Source organism: Fringilla coelebs (genome assembly GCF_963513975.1).
Source record: "Fringilla coelebs genome assembly, chromosome: 6".
Lineage (NCBI taxonomy): Eukaryota > Metazoa > Chordata > Aves > Passeriformes > Fringillidae > Fringilla > Fringilla coelebs.
The window spans coordinates 26,666,171-26,684,771 of NC_140034.1; the positions used below are offsets into that span (position 1 = coordinate 26,666,171).

The following is an 18,601-nucleotide window of genomic DNA, read 5'->3' on the forward strand; positions in this document are numbered from 1 at the left end:
AGCACACATTAAAAGGAGAGAACCATTCATATCAGTATAAATAAACAGAAGTGAATGTTGTTGATGTAGTTCAGTATGAGGTTTGAATTTAGAATTATATATGTATATATAATTCCTAGTTATTTCCTAAGGAAAAAGAACTGGACAAGGAACAGTGGAAGGAATAGCCCTCAATCAATGCTCAAGGTTTCTCATATCAGAGGGGCTGAAAATGTGACACATGAAAAAGACAAGGGTTGAAGATGTAACAAGTATTACATGTATATGCAATGGAGAAATGCAAATTTGCACAGCTAAAGATAAAATCAGACCAAATATTTGGAATGAAGGAAGACCTTCAAACACAGAGGTCCCCTCCCATCCTGGATATTTCCTGTTCCCTACTGTTTACTTATGGCATTTGGAAAATTGTAACTCTAACAGCGTGTGACCCAGGTACTCTGCTCCCCTCCTCCTCTGATCTTCGCTGATAATGAATGGAGCCTTTGCATGTGAAGAGAGGAAAGAAGAGGAGGGAAGTCAATTAATCAAAGCCATTTTTCCAGGCACATTTGCAGCTATAGAGCAGTCTAAATATCACACATGAGCACGTATACATTATGGAAAATGCATGTGCATTGGCCTGACAGCAGCTTTTTAAACAACACATTAATGTCATCCCTAGAACTACAGTGTATAAAATGTAGTTTACAAGCTGCAACAAGCAAAATTTCCTTACAAAGTTCTCTTCACTTTTTTGTGATCATCATGTACCTATATATAACTATCAACTGCCTTTATTTATCAAGAAAGGAAAAGTGAGGTAGGAACCATGCAGTTTTAGCAAAGCTGCATGACTATAATAGATGAAATGAAAACACCAACGGGGTAAATAGAAGGTGCCAGGAGTGCTACCTTCTGCTGATGGCATGGGGCAAAGTAGCCCAGACTTCACAAAATGAAGGCCTCCCCTGACTTTCAGGAAATGTATTGATCCAGAAGATTACAATAGTGCAGAACATCCGTGGGTTAAAAAAGCAGAACCTCCTGATCTATGCTGGACTCTGAAAACACCAAAAATAAAAGAGCCCTTTCCCAGAATATAATAATCTCTCCCTCATATCTTACTTTTCTGTACAAGTGGGGGAAAAAGAAATTGTGGGGGAAAAAAAGTATTTTAAGTTCCTCATAGGATTTATTTGATGGTTGTAGCTACTTAAAGTTAGAATGCTTCTATTGTGTAGGTATCCTACACTGTGTACACATACTGAGCTCTGATATGCAACATTTCCCCCTCTGTTCTTAGAAAATCTTTATAATTTGGTAAAACACCTGGGTCTTTACCTATTTATATCTGCAGTAAGAACAGATAACTAGAATTTTTTTGTTTGTTTGTTTCCAGAGGCACCGAGACTTACTATAAGCATTATTTTTTTCAAGTCATAATGTATCAGTTGATTGTTTTTAATGTACTGTCTCTGAAACACAAATCAGCAACTAGATATCATGTGAACCTAAAATGCATACATAAATATAGGTTAGTTTGGATGACACAGCAGTTTACACCTATTGTCAGATTAAGACAATGTATTAAAAGAAATATCTTAATTTTTCTCAGTTCAGTATACTATAGGAATGTGTGGTGCAGTGGGGTACCCCTGAAAGAGAATTTTCTTGAGGTTAATTTTTTATATTTTTAAATACCTTTATGAATAATATTACCGTTTCCAGAGTGTTTATTTCTTAGAGCAATAGTACAGACAAAAATGATCTAACTGTCCGGGATTCTATGGTTTCAGAATTTGAAAAAGGAAGATTAATTTAAAATTTCCTAATAGTGTTTTTGAGAAATCTACACTACTGAAATATGTACTTCTATATTTAGGTATAGTTGCATATATAATTTGGCTAAGAATGTAGCAATTTTAATATAACACCCACTGTGACAGATATAATTCAATTGTGAAATTTAAAGTAATGGGAACAGTTGCTGGTAGAAAAGATACGGGATGCCCACTTCATTTGTCTTAAAAGGAATATGACTTGAAACAATTCCTGAAAAATTATTTTTACATGCTTAATATACAGATACTTTTGCAAGTAGCTGTATTGCTCCTGGCACAGTTTCCTTCCAATAATTTGCTATGACAAAATACCAAGATACCAAGTTCTGAAATCAATTTTTGGTCATGGAATGGCAGCTGTCTATTTTCTTCTTCTTCTTTTTCTTTTTTTTTCCTTCAGCATTTTTGATGACACAGAAAGTCTCTGTTTGGACATTGCCTATTATTTAAGAATTTGAGTTAATAATTTATGTTAATAATTTGAGTTAATAACCTAATAAGCCATGTAATAACCTAGTGATATTTTCAGATTCCTGACTACTAACTTCCAATGACATCCAGTAAATCAAAAAAGAACAACTGTGTAAGTTGTCCTTATATTAACATGGAAATGGTTATACATTTAGCTTCTACTAAAGCCTCACCTTTTAAATTAAGCTTACTTAGTATTAAATAAGCACCACTAGGATATGTTTTCTTGGGAACTAAATATTACTTGTGAAATTGTTTCAGTCAATGTCTCCTTTGTTCATGCTTTCCATAAAACCTAGGTGTCTACAAAGAAATTTTAATTTTCTTCTTTTCTCTTAAGCTGTATTTTCATCTGACTGACACTTCACCTGCTATAAGAAACACAAGCACTATGGAAATGCTTTTTGCAGCTCCATAGGCCAGGTTGAGTCTTACAATAGCAGGGATTCTACCTTTGCTTTTTAAGGAGAGCGTGATGAACCCTCCTCTGAAGCAGCAGCACCCACTATGTGTTTTTTCTTCTCTTTCTGAAACTAAGAACATGCCTTCCCTATAGCAATGATGACCAATCATCACCAAATGCTAAACAAACCTTTAATGCCTAACACAACATGACCATCATTTACCTTAGATGAACAACACATTTTCTTCTCTAACCAGTGGAAACTTAGATATTTTTTAAGAGTGAATAGTTAGTGGAAGGCAGATTTGGTCTTCTAGCCTCTGCTACAATGAGAAGACTTTAAAAGATAAAATTTTTTGAGTTTCTCTGGGGGCAATTCCTTCCACTGGCCTCTGTAGGCAGATAAAAATGAGCAAAATATCTCACTTTTTATGTTGGCTCACAATACCAGATTGTAATCTAAAATGCCTTTAAAATTGACATAAAACTGAGAACCTCGCTACTGAAATCCCATAATCATCATGTGATACAGGCATTGTGCTACTGTAGATGTAGATCAGATGTAAGATGGTTTGACTGCTCAGATAATTTCTCTCTGTAAGTTTATCATTCATCTAAACATAATATTAACTGAAAATTCTGGGATCAAAATGCTTAGTAAAGAGCTAACTATAGCAGCCCTGTGAATGATTTTACCTTTTGATGATTCATATGCCTTCTCCATCTTTCACTTGATCTGAATGTACTTTTTGTCTGGGAGGAATCAACCGCATTTACAAGGAGACAAACTGTTGCGTGTTTAGTGAACAACAAGCAAAATTTCTTTAAAAGTGGAAATGTGGAACAAATAAGAAATAAACAAGACTAAGTGTTGATTAAAAGAAAGGCCCTGTCTACTTTTGTCTGTTTTTTATTTCATGAATCTGAACACCAAGCAGAAAAAAGAGTTAATACAGTATCATAAGGTATAGATGGGACTAATGGAGTTAAATTAAGAAGGAGAAAATTTAAGGCAAATAGGAAATTTCCCATGCAAGTCAGATCTATTACATTGTAAAATAACCTCCTAAGGGAAACAGTGAAAGCCCAGATCCCTTGAGACCATTAAATCTAGACTGGATAAAAATGTGGGAGTAAGGGCTGCAAATGCACGGACAGATCAGTAATCTAGCTCTGTCACATGGCCACAGAATCTGTTTTGGGTGGGCAAAACTAAATACAAAGAGGCAGGCTCGACTCCTGCAGTCCCATAGTAATTCATACTTCTGTAAAACCACCTCACCCCTTTCTTCTCTGTCACAGCTTCTGCCATACTGGTATAAAACAATCAATGGGGTTTTTTCCTTAGTTACATCTAAAATATGAATAACCTAATCTTCCTCACATTAAATGCTATAGGTCTCTCAAATTCTGTTTCTCACTCCTCATTGTGTTTGCCACCTTTTAGGTAATTTAGCCAAGTTTTGAATGCATAATTTTAGACATTGAGAAAAATGATAGCCCTACTCTCCAGGATGCCTATTTTGCAGATTTAGAAGACATAGAGGCTATTTTTACAGATATTTTTTGTTTCGATTCACTTAAATTCTTCTGCTGCCAGCTCTAATTTATTTTTTCTGTGCTTCACTATGTAAATTTCTCTTTGATTGTGTCTATCCAAACATATTTCATTGTCAAAAAAAAGTTCACATGAGGCTTCCTAAATTGAATCTCTGTTTGTCTATTATCAAGAGACAACGAGGGAAGAACACAGGCAGGAACTGGCATGGGTAAAATTGCTATACAGTGAAACAATTGCTAAGTTGCCATAATTATGGCGAATTGCACACGCAGCCCACTGTATACAACTGCCCTTAATCACTTCTTGCCTTCTTGAGATACTCAGAAAATAATATGCGGAAACCACAGTTTTCTGACTTGTTCTGTCTTCTCTTACACATTTCTAGGTACATCTCTTCCACCCAGAGACACACCATGCACAAAAACTATTTAATCAAAATATGTCCAAGTGGTATTGTGCCCAACCACATGCAAAAAAAAAAGCCAACCAAGAGATAACAGCTTTTGAAACCAAAGATGAGTTCATGAGGCATAGCAGCCTTGGCAAATATTGAGTTACCAAGGGGAAAATAACTTACACTTGTATAGTATTTAAATCTTACTTAAATTTACTTACTATCAGGCCAAAATGTACTCTCTGGAATTAAATAATGCTATGTAGTTTTAAAACAGTTTTTGAAAGGATTTTAGTTTCAGGGAAATATGAAGGAGATGTAATTTGTTTTATATATTACAGACAAAAGTTTTCATGCAATTTGAAGGTGAACTAAAATTCCATCTTAGCAAAATATAGCTAATAAATTAAGATCCCAAATTATTAACCAAATTAATTTGTAGGATTAAGAAAGAGAAAAAAGTATCATAAGAGATGCAAATAAAAATATTTACCAATCAAAACCTCCATTCATTTCCTGGATTTTCTGTATATCTCCTGAATGCTTTGGCATTGCAAACACCAAAACACAGACAATAATTGTGCTACTTTGAGTATTCAAAATGTGAGCGATATTATGCCTCTGAGTAACATAGCACAGAACCATAGGAGTGGTCAATAGCTCTTGGCAGCTATTTAAATGTTGCTGAAAGTGTGCTTGTTTGTCCTCTGAGATGCTAGCATTAAATTTTTTAATGATTTACAATCTCTAAATTTTATCAAAATAAATTTAATTTCATTTCCAAAAACAAATTACTGACTACATCTATATTGATAATACAAGCCTAACAATACTAAAATTTCAGGCAACAGCATGCATTTTAATAGACAAAAAAATTACAATTAACAAGAGTTCCCACATAAGCATGATGCAGTTTATTAGTAAAATAAACATTAATTTCAAATAATTTTTAAAGGTGTTTCAAAAGTTACTATGATAAATTTGTGTAAAGAGAATGACCAGGTTGTCATACACAAAGCTCCAAAGCTTCTAAGTCACAACTTATGTGAAATACTTTTCACTAAAATTTTCTTATTAGGTTAGTGCCTAGTATTTTATAATGATGATTTGATTTCATTGTATTATTATAGTCTCTAAATCCCCTATATGCAAATAATGTCTTCTGCAGGCCAAACACACAACAGACCCAGTGGAATCCCTTTCACCACTCAGACTTACAGTATCTCCTTTTTGGGATATCTCAGGACCAAAAAGTTTTACAGTTTTGGTTAGTAAGAACTGAGAAGGAGTGAACATTTGCAACACTGCCAATCAAGTTATCCTGCCTCGTTCAGATTTACCAACAAGTACAAATGAATTTAGAAGTTTCCCAAAGTCTGAATTCTAACTTTTTAAATCTCAAACAGCATGCATTAAAAAAACAAAACAAGAGAGCAATTCATTTGTTTTGAGGCACAGATCATACACTACACTTTCATACATGTAGAAAGTATAGTGTATGATCTGTGCTCTCCCTAATATGCTCTGCCTGTGGTTTAAAGCCTCCTCTGTCCAGTGATGACTGCAGCTCTCACAACTAGAAAAGCTGTGAGATAGTTAACAATCTTCACAGCTCTCCGTGAAGATAGTTAACAATCAATATGTTACAGGCAGGCCCAGCAGACCTACATTTTATTATTGGGCCCTATCCCCTTCCTATGCAAAACTGCGCAAATCTGGGGGAGTAGCAAAGACTGTCCTGGGAAGGTTCAAACCAATCCAAAACCAAAGTAAATGCAATATTATTTTAATTTGCAGCTGTACAAAATACCTACACAAGGGTAAGTATCTAAAATTTGAAAGACAGGATAGGAAAAAAGTAGTACTCTTAAGCATATAAAGTCTCTAGGAAAATTAGAAAGAAACTATTTCTTATACTACAAGCTTGCACAAAACAAACCTCTGAAGTGGGAGTATGTGTACAGGAAGACAGTAAATGGACATTCTCTTCCTTCATTAAAAACACATATAGTAATAACTGAGCCAAATCATAATAGATCTACTGTGCTCCTAGGACCATAACCATGGCCCATTCTTTCTCCTTTACAAAAAAATGATCTTTACTCAAAAAAAGATCTGTGTCAGCTTTTCTTCATGGCATGACCTTCTGGGAATCATCTTTAGATCAAGTGCAGTATTTTTGTATTGGTCAGGACAGCAGTGCTGTTATTAGAAGGGCAATATACCTGGATTTTCTTTTTTATATGCTTGCTTTTACTCTTCCTTAGTCACGGAAAATGTTCTCTAGATTTGAAGAACAGTCCAAACGGTTCTGAAACCTCTATTTTTCCCACAGTCTGCAACTTACATTCTCTGGGTTCAGACTATAATACAGGTAGAGCCAAATGTATTGAAATGGCAGCAACATTTCCTACACTCAAGAAACCAAAAAGTTTACATAAGAGGTTATTTGGTTTACAGATTTTGAAAGCTGAATAATAGTCAAAACTGATAATATACTTGTATTCTTTTTGTTTAAGTTTGCTGTCTTACTTCCTATTAAATCATTTTATTAGCCTATGAAATCTGCTGAGTTTAGTCTGCATCTCTTATTAGTATGTTCTGCAGACTGCTACCAATGGAAAAAGACAGACATTCAGGAAGCCAGTGCACACTCAAAATGCCTTTCATGACAAAAAACACCATAAAATTTAAAAATTCAAAATAACAATAGGCTAAACAAATTCAAATCCAAATCCTTAGAGAAACAAATTAGGCCACTCTTGGTGCTCACTCTTTAGTGCCATCATCCTGAAGAAAGTATTCTATATTTTGAGGAAATTAACTAAATTAGCTGCCATGCACATTGGAAATTACCATATAGCAAAAGTACAATACATAACTTAGCTATTTCAGAAGCTTTAATACCTTTAATAAAATTACCATTACCACTGCTACTACAAAGACAGTTGGTAGATTAGCCCAAGGCATGTGTATTTAACCTTATTTTCAATAAGAATAGATATTTAATACTTCTCTAAACCGACATTTTTCAGAAAATGAGATTTTCCAGGAAGATGAGAATGATCTTTTTTTTCAGACATAGCAGTCTTGTTACAAACAGACAATCAGGTATCATGAAATATCACTGAGGCATCATTACTTCACCAACACAATTTCTTAAATGTGAAAATACAATCTATTTTCTGTATGAAGGCATTTGCTATTTTCAGGTCAGAAATTGCTGAGCTATGATGTGGCCAGAAACATTTATAACAGAGACAGAAAAATTCTTTTTTCATTTCTCTTTGGATAATAAAACTCAAGCGCCCTGTATCTTAAGAAGAATTTGGTTCTGAATGGAGGTGATATTTTAACTCTATGTATAGAAGGAAAGGAAATGCTAGTGTGAATCAACTTGTCTAATTTGCTTTGAAGTACTAATGATGCTTGCACTATGATATTTTTAAGACTCTAACAAGTAAAGTAAATATGGTGACTAAGAATGTTAATATAATGAACTGATTCTGGGCTAAAAAGGATTTTAATGTGGCACAAAGCTTGGGACTAAAACTGAGTAAATATTACTGACAGGAATCTGAAAAGAAAACTAAGAAATTGCTATTCATGGATATTATCAGTTAGTATACCAAAACCACACTTTGTACTGCAATAACTTCATGCAATCCTCACCACCTGTGGTTTTCACAGAACAATATTTGCTATTCTAGTTTCAACTAAACAAAACATATATTTTTGCCTAAAAAAATCCAAGAAGCAAGAACAGTATTACTGGAGAAAAATGGAGAAAAATGCTTGACTACTAATTCCAAATTTCTAAGAAGACTTTACCTTAATCAGTTTTATCTCTACCAAAAAAAATATTGTTTGCCAACATCTACTAATAATGCAAGAAGTATTTAAAAAGTGGCATCTAAATAAGTGTAAGATATTATATTTGTCATTTGCAGGATCCCTTTTAAATGTCTTTTGTTCCCTAGCCCTAAGTCTAGGCATGATGCTAGACACAGAAATGGCTTAGTACAATGACCTAAGAGCACACCACACTACAGTGCAAAACTAAGAGTTGTGCAGCAACAAAAACACAAAGTCCTGCGTTAACAGCAAAGGAAAAAGTTAAAACTATAAAAGTTCGAGGCCTCAGCAAATATATATATAGTACCTTTTGTCTAAACCTTTTCCTCAGTGGTTCTTCGCAGCAGCTAGCTTACTTCTTTACTGCGCTAAAACAATGTATCTTATCAGGCCATGGATAAAGTTAAACGTCTTTTTCAGCCAACTAAAATGGTCAAGAGATACATGGTGTACTCTTATTTGTAAAGCTGGTTAGAAAGTCTGCTTGGTTTCACAAGCACAGCAGTACCACCTAGACAGATGCTTTTAGCTCATAAGCTGCCTTCAGGATACTGTTTTTAATGAAAACTGATTTGCATACCACCAAGTCTAAGCACAGAGTGTGCTAGCAGCTGATTCTGATCAGGGCGCCAATGGGCAAGAATCAGCATAACAGAAAAGGAGAGATACAAAAGATGAAGTGAATCAGGAACCATTTTCAGAAGTTCTTTTTTGGTAAGGCAAATGAAGCTATCTTTTCATTAGGAACTGATTTTAACCTAATAGTTCAAAAAATTTAAAACCTGCTTCATTTTCTCTCTAGCAGGACTGACTGAGACCTTTGTGAAAAAGTAGATTTCTACTGAAAAACATGCCTGTTTTATGAAAACATATTAGTGTTTTCAACATCTGCTGGCTTGGGTGGCTGCCTGCAGAGTGCCAGATGTTCAAGGGGTGGCTGCTCCATGTCAGCTCTTCCATATGAATGGGAAGCACACAGCTCCCAAATCAGTTTAACTAACATTACTGAGTTGTGAAGACCTGTAAAATTGAAAGAATAATTTCAGTCACTATTTCAGGGATCTCTGAGAGCATTTAAATTTATAGATTTGTGCTTTGGTGTTATCTAAAATGAAGCATATAGCAACTTTTGTTCTGCACAACATCAGGGAGCTAGGTTTTAAAATTTGCAAGAAAATTGTTCTCTAAGCTGAAAATTGTCTATTACAGCATACATTCAAGATGCAGAATACCTTTCAGTCTGTAGAAAAAAATCATACTCTTTAGCAAAATGTATGATTTCTCATCGTGGCAAAATCTATGGAGTGTAAGTTGTAACTGTGATTTTAAGAATGAAATTCCAATAGGTCTTACGGTTACTAGTTATAATTGTGGTGTATTTGGGTATCAGGCCTGTGCGTGCATGCACACATGGTGCATTTAGCTGTGAACTCCCTTGGTCCAGGGACTCCCCAGCGTGGCCCAGGAACTCCCCAGCTAGTCTCTGTACAGATGAGATAATTTGAAAATACAGACCAAATTGAGGAGAGGCTGCCTTCCACCCTCATCACAGTGTGCTTCACTGTTTCAGGAGCTGTGCAGGCAGGACCTTCAGACACTCACAGAGATGCCCCTGCACACAGCTCTTGCTGAGCCAAGAGCAACAGACAAACACTATTCATGTGCTTCAAAGTGTTGATTAACATCCTTGTGAACAGTATTGTCAGGCCAGGTATAAGAATTAACAAGAACAATTGTTTGGGGAATTGTACCAATTTAAGCTGATGTCATTCTATGACACTTGAATTGCCATCCTGTTCAAGAGATTTGACTCCTCACATGACCATTACTTAAAGCGAAGATTTTCATAAGTTCATGCTGTAGGTTTCTTGTGATGCTTTTTTTTTTAAACACACTCTATTCATGTGTCTGTGCCACACCATTTCTTGAAATGTCAAAGATGAAGAAAAGCAAGGCTGAGTGGGGAGATATTTTAAAATTCAAACCTTTTTCAACAGCTTACATTAAAACCCTAAAGTGACAGCCTACAATTTTACATACTGGAAAATTTGGAAGATGTTCACAACCTTCTCCTTGTCACCTCTGCAGAACTTTTCCCAACAAATGACAAAGGGAACAAGCACAATTTTTGTGTTTTCTTGCTCCTGTTTTTTTTTCTTCTTAAATTTTGACAGAAGATATTTCATTCATAAATGCAAAACATTCCCCCTTTATGACACTAATTTTGTCATCACAACAAATGTATTTCAAAGAAAACAGTATCACATTTCATGGAACTGATAACTTGTGCCAAAGGCTAAGGATATGTCCCTGCCAATAAAATCAACTACATCAAGTTTTCACCCATTCTGTGATGAGAAAACCTGCACCAGTGAGGAAACAGTTATGAGATATGCTGGTGTAGATGCACTACATAGGAAACAACTAAGACATTTTCTTTGTTTTCCCATCTAGTTTACTACCAGTGTCTGTATTATAAACGCATAAGTCTGGAACCTAATCATGTAAAGTTCCAAATCCTTTACTTCAGCATATCTTAGGTGAGTCTGATGTGCATAACCTGACTGGCAAAAGAAGAAAATGAGAAGTAGAAGTCCCTCACACAAGCCACAATCACCATGGCTGTACAATGCTCAGCTAAGGGAAATTTCAACAGTGAGCTTAACACGAATTGAAGTTCATATACTTCTGTTTAAACACAGATTAGGATGTCTGACAGATAAAAGCCACTGAAAAGCTGACAATCTAGTTAATATAAATAACTATCTTCCACGCTACAAAATGCTCTGTATTTTCTGCTGTGTAGAAAACCAGTATGATAGCATACATTTTCTGAAATCCAAGAAACAAAACTCAGTTATGTTTTTTCAGGTTATGCAGTGAGTTTTTCACTCGATACAAATGCCATAAAATAATTATAATATTTTCAAATATAAAATAGAAACTGAACCATTCTTTAGATATTTTACTTCTGCAATGAAGTAAAAAAATTCCCACTTTGCTTCATAACATAATGATGCTGAAAGCATATGAAGATTTTCTTAGCCCAGATACACAGAGGGCAGCTGGGAGCCTAACTACTGACTGGGCAAAGTACAAGTGCCCATATACTCATTTTTTTGGACAACCCCTAGCAATGATGGAGTTGCCTCTGAGCTACTATTCCACATTCCAGTTCTGATACAGATGGGTTTGGCTCACCTCCCCAAGAGCCACGTGGCAAAGTTGGAAGTAATTTGTCTGCAAATGAGCTACTGTGCTCCTCCCCATGGAAGAAAGGGGAAAAGAAACGGACTGTGAGAGTTACTCAGCCTGGTGATTGCCCTGTTACCTGGAATATGCTCCTTTTTATCCAAGGCAAGAGTGGAAATTGTGATTCTACTCATAAAAGCTTCTCATCAGAAGTTTCATGTTGCAGAGTACAAAGAAAACAAATTTAAGTGACCAATGCCTTTACTGAGGTCTTATTTCACAATGTGCTCTGCGCCTTCAGAGCACCTGTAAACACAATGGGAATCATGGGGCTGAGTGTGTGCAGAAGACAAGCCAAAAATCTGAACTCTGCCACAAAAAAAAAAATCTGCAACATAAGGAAAAATAAAGTGTCTTCATACAGCACTTGATAGACTACCAGGATGAGTACTTAATCCAGTGACTGTCCATAGGCACTGCTACCATAGAAATGTTTGAGAGCAACAGACACGAGAGCTTTCTGCATAGCTGAAACCCCAAAGACAGTTTTCAGTTTGGTTTTAACAGTATATGTAGTTGATGTATACTCAATTAATTTAATAATGGTGACTCCAGTATTACGGTAGGGATTAAGATGACATTTTTTCCTGTAACACATCACGTGACTTCCTGGGACTGTCAAATAATTTTCTACCATAATATTATCAGGGACTGGAAATGAGGCTGAGCTTTGGGGGATTATGATCTGAGGTGGGCTCAGCTAATGTACTGTTTCATATAACTGGGGTGTCTAGGTCATTGGCTCAGAGTAGTGCTATCACCACATTTTCTTCCATTTCATACTGGTAAGAACCTAAGATTTTGGCAGAAAGGGAGGAAATTTCTTAGTTTAATTTTCTGTAATTTTTTTCTTTTTACCAGCTAGAGTAGTTTAATTTTTATAAAGTTATCAGTACATATTTCAAGTACAGTAAAAAATTTGTTGGTATCTTCATTAAAATAATTTGTTAGCATTTTCATTAAAATAAACTGCAATGCTGCAAATCTCACATTAAAATATAGATGAACACTAGTAATTAAAAAGTAACAATCAAATAAAAAGCACAGCAGAACACTGCAATTACAGATAGCAATCATAGTATAATCTTGTCCTACCAAGTGTGTCTCCAGGTACAGTTTCAGGCTGTCTGTCTCTGCTTTAGGAGGAGTCCAGTTCTCTGTTGTTTCCATGGCTTCATTTAACCAGTGAATGAATTCATCCAGCTTGCTTACAAACCCCTTACCATGTAAGAAAAAAGAAAGAACAAGTAAAGCATTGGTTAGTAAAATGGCAATGTGAAAAATGTATGCCCAATTTTATTACATTTTTTTAGCCAAAAGAGTAAAATTTTACCTCTTAAAACCTAAAACAAACAAACAAAACAATTAGAGAGTGGTCTTCTGGTAACTGAGTAGCAGAACAGTGTTTCTGGGAATAATCCAATGTGATATTTTGGGACAAGACAATGCAGGATCCATATGACTGTGATGAAATAAAGAAAACAGCAAAGTTTTAGAGAATATGAGGGAGATATATAAAAAGCTTCATAGAAATTATAATGAAAATTGAGCTTAAGACCTTGCACTGAGCAGACTGAGTGTACTTTGAGCACTGAATGTTGACAAAAGGACTGAACAAAGCTATATTAACAAGGTATACACAGCAGACCGAGGGAAGAAATTACTTGTCAGAACTTGGGTGTTGTGATTCCTGTTTTGGTTCATAGCATGAGACTCAGAGAGAGGAAATCAAACAGTAGATGAGGCAGAATATATAGCATTTAATATAAATATTGCTGATTGCATTTGAGCCACACAGATGGTGCTCCGGAGAAGACAGGAGCTCCTGCTTCTCAGGAGCACCATTTATTTCAAGATTAGTACCAATTATATTGTCTGATTAAAAATAGTGCCCCTGAATTTACATGATTGGATGATTCTATCAGCACATACTGAGTACAGATAATTTTACTGAAGTCTTATCCACCACAAAGCAAGAGAGTAAATGGAATAAACTGACCGTGATGTTTATAAGCACCCTGAAAATTAACTCTGAAGAGGAATGTGTATCTATTACAAGTGTTGTAAGACTAGATTAAGTTAGGTCTAATACTGGTTATATTATTAGTCATTAGCTATGAATTTCCAGCATAGTGGGAATTTTAATTTCCAGTTGGGTAACAACTCAGTATATACACTCCGTACCTCAGTCTCCCCACTCTTTTAAATGATTTCTGCTTAGTCCATTCAGATGGCTAAAAGCAAACTAAGCATAGAACTTTTAAACATTCCTAAGCGTCTCAGGAGCCCAAATCCTCTTCTCCAAAGTTGCACATGAAACTAGAATTCTAAACAAGGCAGAAAAAGGAGTCTGAGCAGTAGGTGCACAGCTACGTTATTTAAAGGCGCAATGGTAATAACCGAGACCAAGCAGAACCACACTTCCTTCAAAATTCAAGGCAGAAGAGCCATTTTGGCCAGCACTGCCAAGAATCAGGGTCCAGCAATCAACTCTTGGCTCCCAGGTGAAGCAGCAGTACTTCTAAACCAAAGCTGGAGTCTGGAAGGAAGCTGTACTGCATACTGCAGGCACGACAGCACCCACTTCAGCACTCTGAGGACTGTAACTTTTTTATGTGACTCCCCACAAGACCTCAGGATAAGGAGACTATTGCTGTCTCTATTTATAGAATCCACTGTATATCAAACCACTATAAGGAAGAAAACTGGTATTGTGCAGGTTTCATTGCAGGCTATTTTCCAGGACATTCCAGAAAAAGGGAAGAAAGACTGGGAAAGCAATCCAGTGACAATGTGCCTTTATTCCGGGGCAAGTGATGAAGGCAACTATATCTGCTGTCTCCCAACAGCAGGCTATCATACCACAGGAGCCATGTTCCCCCACGTCAATCTACAGACAGGGGCAGGGGCAAGATGTTCTCCTTGCTCCATTGCTTACTTTCTTCCAGCTCACAGTAGAGCATGAGATGCCAGACTGGCAGAGGACTGGGAGACGTGAGCTGAGGAGGAGAAGAGCAGGGGGAGTAAAGTCCTTCTTGTCCCTCCAATAAATCTCTGCCTGCATTTTAGCAATGTGCTGTCCTTGAGAGACAAGGTGATATGGTAAGCAAAAAAAAAAAAAGCTCTCTCTTGTACATGCGTCATGTATTTTACAGAGACAGACACGTATAACATCTGCCGGCAGTACTCAACGTCTGTATCCCTTCAAAAGGGTGCTCGGAAACACTGAAGGCTTGCAGCAGTATAAAAAGCAACTATTAGCCACGGAGTTACTTCTGTCCTCTCACAAAACCTGCCTGCGTTGCATTGTCTGCTACTTCCTGCTGGTGCTCAGACACTTGCAAGCACCCAGCTCCAGCAGCCTCGCGTGTCCCCTCACCGCCCAGGCCAGGCGGGCTGCGGGCCCCAGTGCGGAGCGGGGAATGCCGGGGGCCTCATCCAGAGGCCTGGACAAAAAAAACAGAGACAGTCTCCTACAGAACCACCATGAGGCACGTGAAAAAGAAAAAGAAAAAGAAAAAGAAAAAGAAAAAGAAAAAGAAAAAGAAAAAGAAAAAGAAAAAGAAAAAGAAAAAGAAAAAGAAAAAGAAAAAGAAAAAGAAAAAGAAAAAGAAAAAGAAAAAGAAAAAGAAGCTGGAAGCGCCAGTGCCACCTGGCACGTCGGGACCGCGGCGGGGGACACTGTGCCCGAGGGGAGACCGCGGCAGGGGGAGCAGCGGCCGCGGCCAGCCCCGGCGGGCTGTCTTCTGCCAGGCTGCACAAATCACAATAATCCTACCATTTTTCAAATGACGGCTATAAAATTTTATTGAAACCATTCACAAGCGCACATCTGTAGCAGCCGAGCGCGGCGGAGCGCGGGCCGCGGGAAGGGCAGGGCGGGACGGGCGGCGCGGGCCGCCGGCTGAGGGAGCGCCGCGCGCCCGCCCGCGCCCCGTGCCTGGGCCCACAGCGCCACCTCCCGGCGGCCGGACAGCGCGGCGGGGACAGCGGCGAGGGTATACCACCGAAGGGACACCCCTCTGAGCACACCGGGGCACAAATTACAGACGGTCCGGTTTCAGCTGCTAGAGAGCGTGAGAAATAGAAAATTATTCGTATCGCAAATTGTACGTGAGATTAAATCTCAGAAATGTAGGTCCCACTTCATTCGCTCTGAATTAGTGATCAAAACAATGCCCCCGGGTTCTCTTTTTCACTGCGGTGCGCAGGATTCCATCCTACTTATTTGAACCGCCTGATGCCAGGGGGGAAGGAAGGAGCCGCCCTGAGCAGCCAGCCGCCCGCCCCGCAGCTCCCCCTGCCCGGGAGGGAGCAACCCCGGCTCGGACGCTGGACTCCGTGCAAGGATCCCCGAGGAAGCAGCTCGGGAGGGGCGGACCCGGCCGGACCCTGAGCGGCCTTTGCTCGTTCCCACAGGCTCTAAGGCTGAGGCCAGTGCTCGCCGCCAAAAGTAGCCGAGCCCTGGCACGAACGACCCTGCCCGGGGGGCCCGGCTGGGCTGGGCAGCCAAAGGCACGAACAAACGCCGCCCGCTCTCCCACGCTTAGAAAAGGACCGGTATCGGTGCTCCATGGAGCCCTGTCACAACTATAGATCCGGAGCTTTAATCCCTTTAAGGCTCATAACAGAGTGGAAGCCGAAAACATAACTTATCCCTGACTGAAGGGCCACTGCCCCTCTGCAGACTGACCACCACGGAGCCAGTTCTGTGTAATCAAGGTGGCCTAGTTAACTAGAGTTCAATTAGTGATGTACCTGTCGTCAGGGACACAAACAGCATTAGAACAGTTCCTCTCCTTACCATCTCAAATGTTTCCCAGGATACATTTTAAATAAAAGGTGAAGACAAAACCAGTTCTAAAAAATAATGTGCAAAACATTGTCTTACAACACAGAAAATCTATTGTGACTCTCTCACAGAGATATTCTTAAAAACAGATTACAAGATAAATAATGTTAAAACAAAGGATAGGCAATCCTAAATAGCTAATCCTAAATCCCAGTGCAGGAATATTCAGTGAGATAAATAAAATCACAGGATGACAAACTTTAACCAATAGAAAAGTTGGGGTTTTTTCTCTTCATTTAGTAAGATACTCATGAAGACACTTTACATCCCTTTCTAGACGCTTACTTTCTGCCTTTTTAAATTGAGATTATGTTTTTCTTTCTCTAGATATTTTTCTTCATAATTTTTAAAATGGGAAAAATGAAGACGTTTCAACAGGTAAAAACTTCAGTAAAGGTTTGCTGATTTTTCCTGTGTAAGGGTCTGATCTACACAGCATCAAACAAGAATGAAAAAACTGTCAAACCTACCCAGCCTGTACTTTGGTAGAAATTAACAGCTACATTGTATTTTCCATCAAAATTTACTGGAAGTTGAAAACTCATAGCTGGCTACACTGAATCTAAAAATTACTGTACAATTCCTCAGAAAGAATAGAAGGGAACACAACAGAAAAAAAGACACACCAATATAATCCAGTCTCTGCCTTTAGAGCAGGTGGTTCAGTTTTGCAAATATAATAGTTTCACACTGTGCTAGCAACCTAGACATAAAAACTTGAGCTCCTACAGCATAAAATTATTCTTAGTCTACACTGCTTAGTAGAGAAACAAATGTTTCTGGTTTTTATTGGATGATTTGTAGCTGCTTCTGTAGTAAAGTTTGAAGATAATGATAAAGCCATACCTCACATGGGAAATTTTTAAACATTGACCTTTAAAACCTTCAGCTTTCCATTTTGTTTCATGACAATTTTACAGATTCTCCAAGGGGGAAGAAGAAAGTCCTGATCACACACCCCTGAAAAAAAGCTAGAGCAAAAATGGCTTCATTTGAAACTTAGCACATAGAAAGATGGGGGTTTTTGTGGTCTAATTCTATTTTCTCTGGATGGGTAAGAATGAAAAAGACAGACAATTCTAAGTATTGCAGGGGGGAGGAAGCTTAACTCAGTGTGTCTGCTTAATTATCTTATAAAATGAAAATATACCTAATTCAATTGTTCTGCACAATTAAGGAATTAATTAATTAACTGAAGTATTAAATATAAATTTGATGGGATTCGACAAAATATCTTGACACTTTCTTATTAATGACCAGAACACTCAAATTTTTGGAATCACAAGAATGAGAATTCATTTGCTGAGTCATGCAAAGGCATGCACGGATATTGGGCTGAGGGAGGAGCTGCGGTGCCGTGCCGCCAGTGGAGGAAACCCTGGAGCATGGGGGCAAGGCCTCCAGAGGTGCAATTTGTTACATTTAATAGGACTCTGTGTGCGTTCTATCCCAAATGTGCAGCATAAGAATGGAATATTTTTATGGACACAGAAGTAGGTAGCCTTTGGCAACCAAGCAGTTTGTGCCTGACTCCATCCCTTCCTCCTGTTTGATGGATTCTATTTAGATATTTCTCCTTAATCAGGATGACTGTTCAGCACACTTCACTGCTCACTACCTGCACCCCACTACTGCCTCTTGGCATGGACCAGGATTTCCTCACTCCCTGTGAGTGAGGAAAGTTTCTCCAACTTCCACAGTCCCCTCCTATGCCTTCCCATTGAATTTCAGAAGCTCGCCCCATCTCTGGCCAAAGACCATCCATCCTCTTTTAGAAATACATCTCCATTAACTTTCCACTTCCAGGTCTGCAGTAACAGACCTGGCAATGATGTTAATGCCACCAAGTGAGTCAATCAAATAAGTTTTGGTATCTGCTGGTCGTAGCTATGCTTCTGGAGTTGGTGGGACAGCCAATGCTCATGGTTTGAAAGGACAAAATAGAGCCCGGGAGAAATATTATGGGCTGCCAGCAAAGTAACAAGGAGCT

The 18,601-nt window shown here is 38.1% G+C and overlaps 1 protein-coding gene across 4 annotated transcripts in view; it reads right to left on the reverse strand.

Annotated features, from left to right (window-relative positions):
* Window positions 1–18,601, reverse strand: part of AKAP6 (A-kinase anchoring protein 6) — a 214,164-nt gene that overhangs the window by 140,636 nt on the left and 54,927 nt on the right. For all 4 annotated transcript variants that reach the window (XM_084208619.1, XM_084208617.1, XM_084208618.1 and 1 more), the window contains exon 5: window positions 12,855–12,977. In XM_084208619.1, coding sequence (XP_084064745.1) covers window positions 12,855–12,977 — 123 coding nt within the window. The remainder of the gene's footprint in view (window positions 1–12,854; window positions 12,978–18,601) is intronic.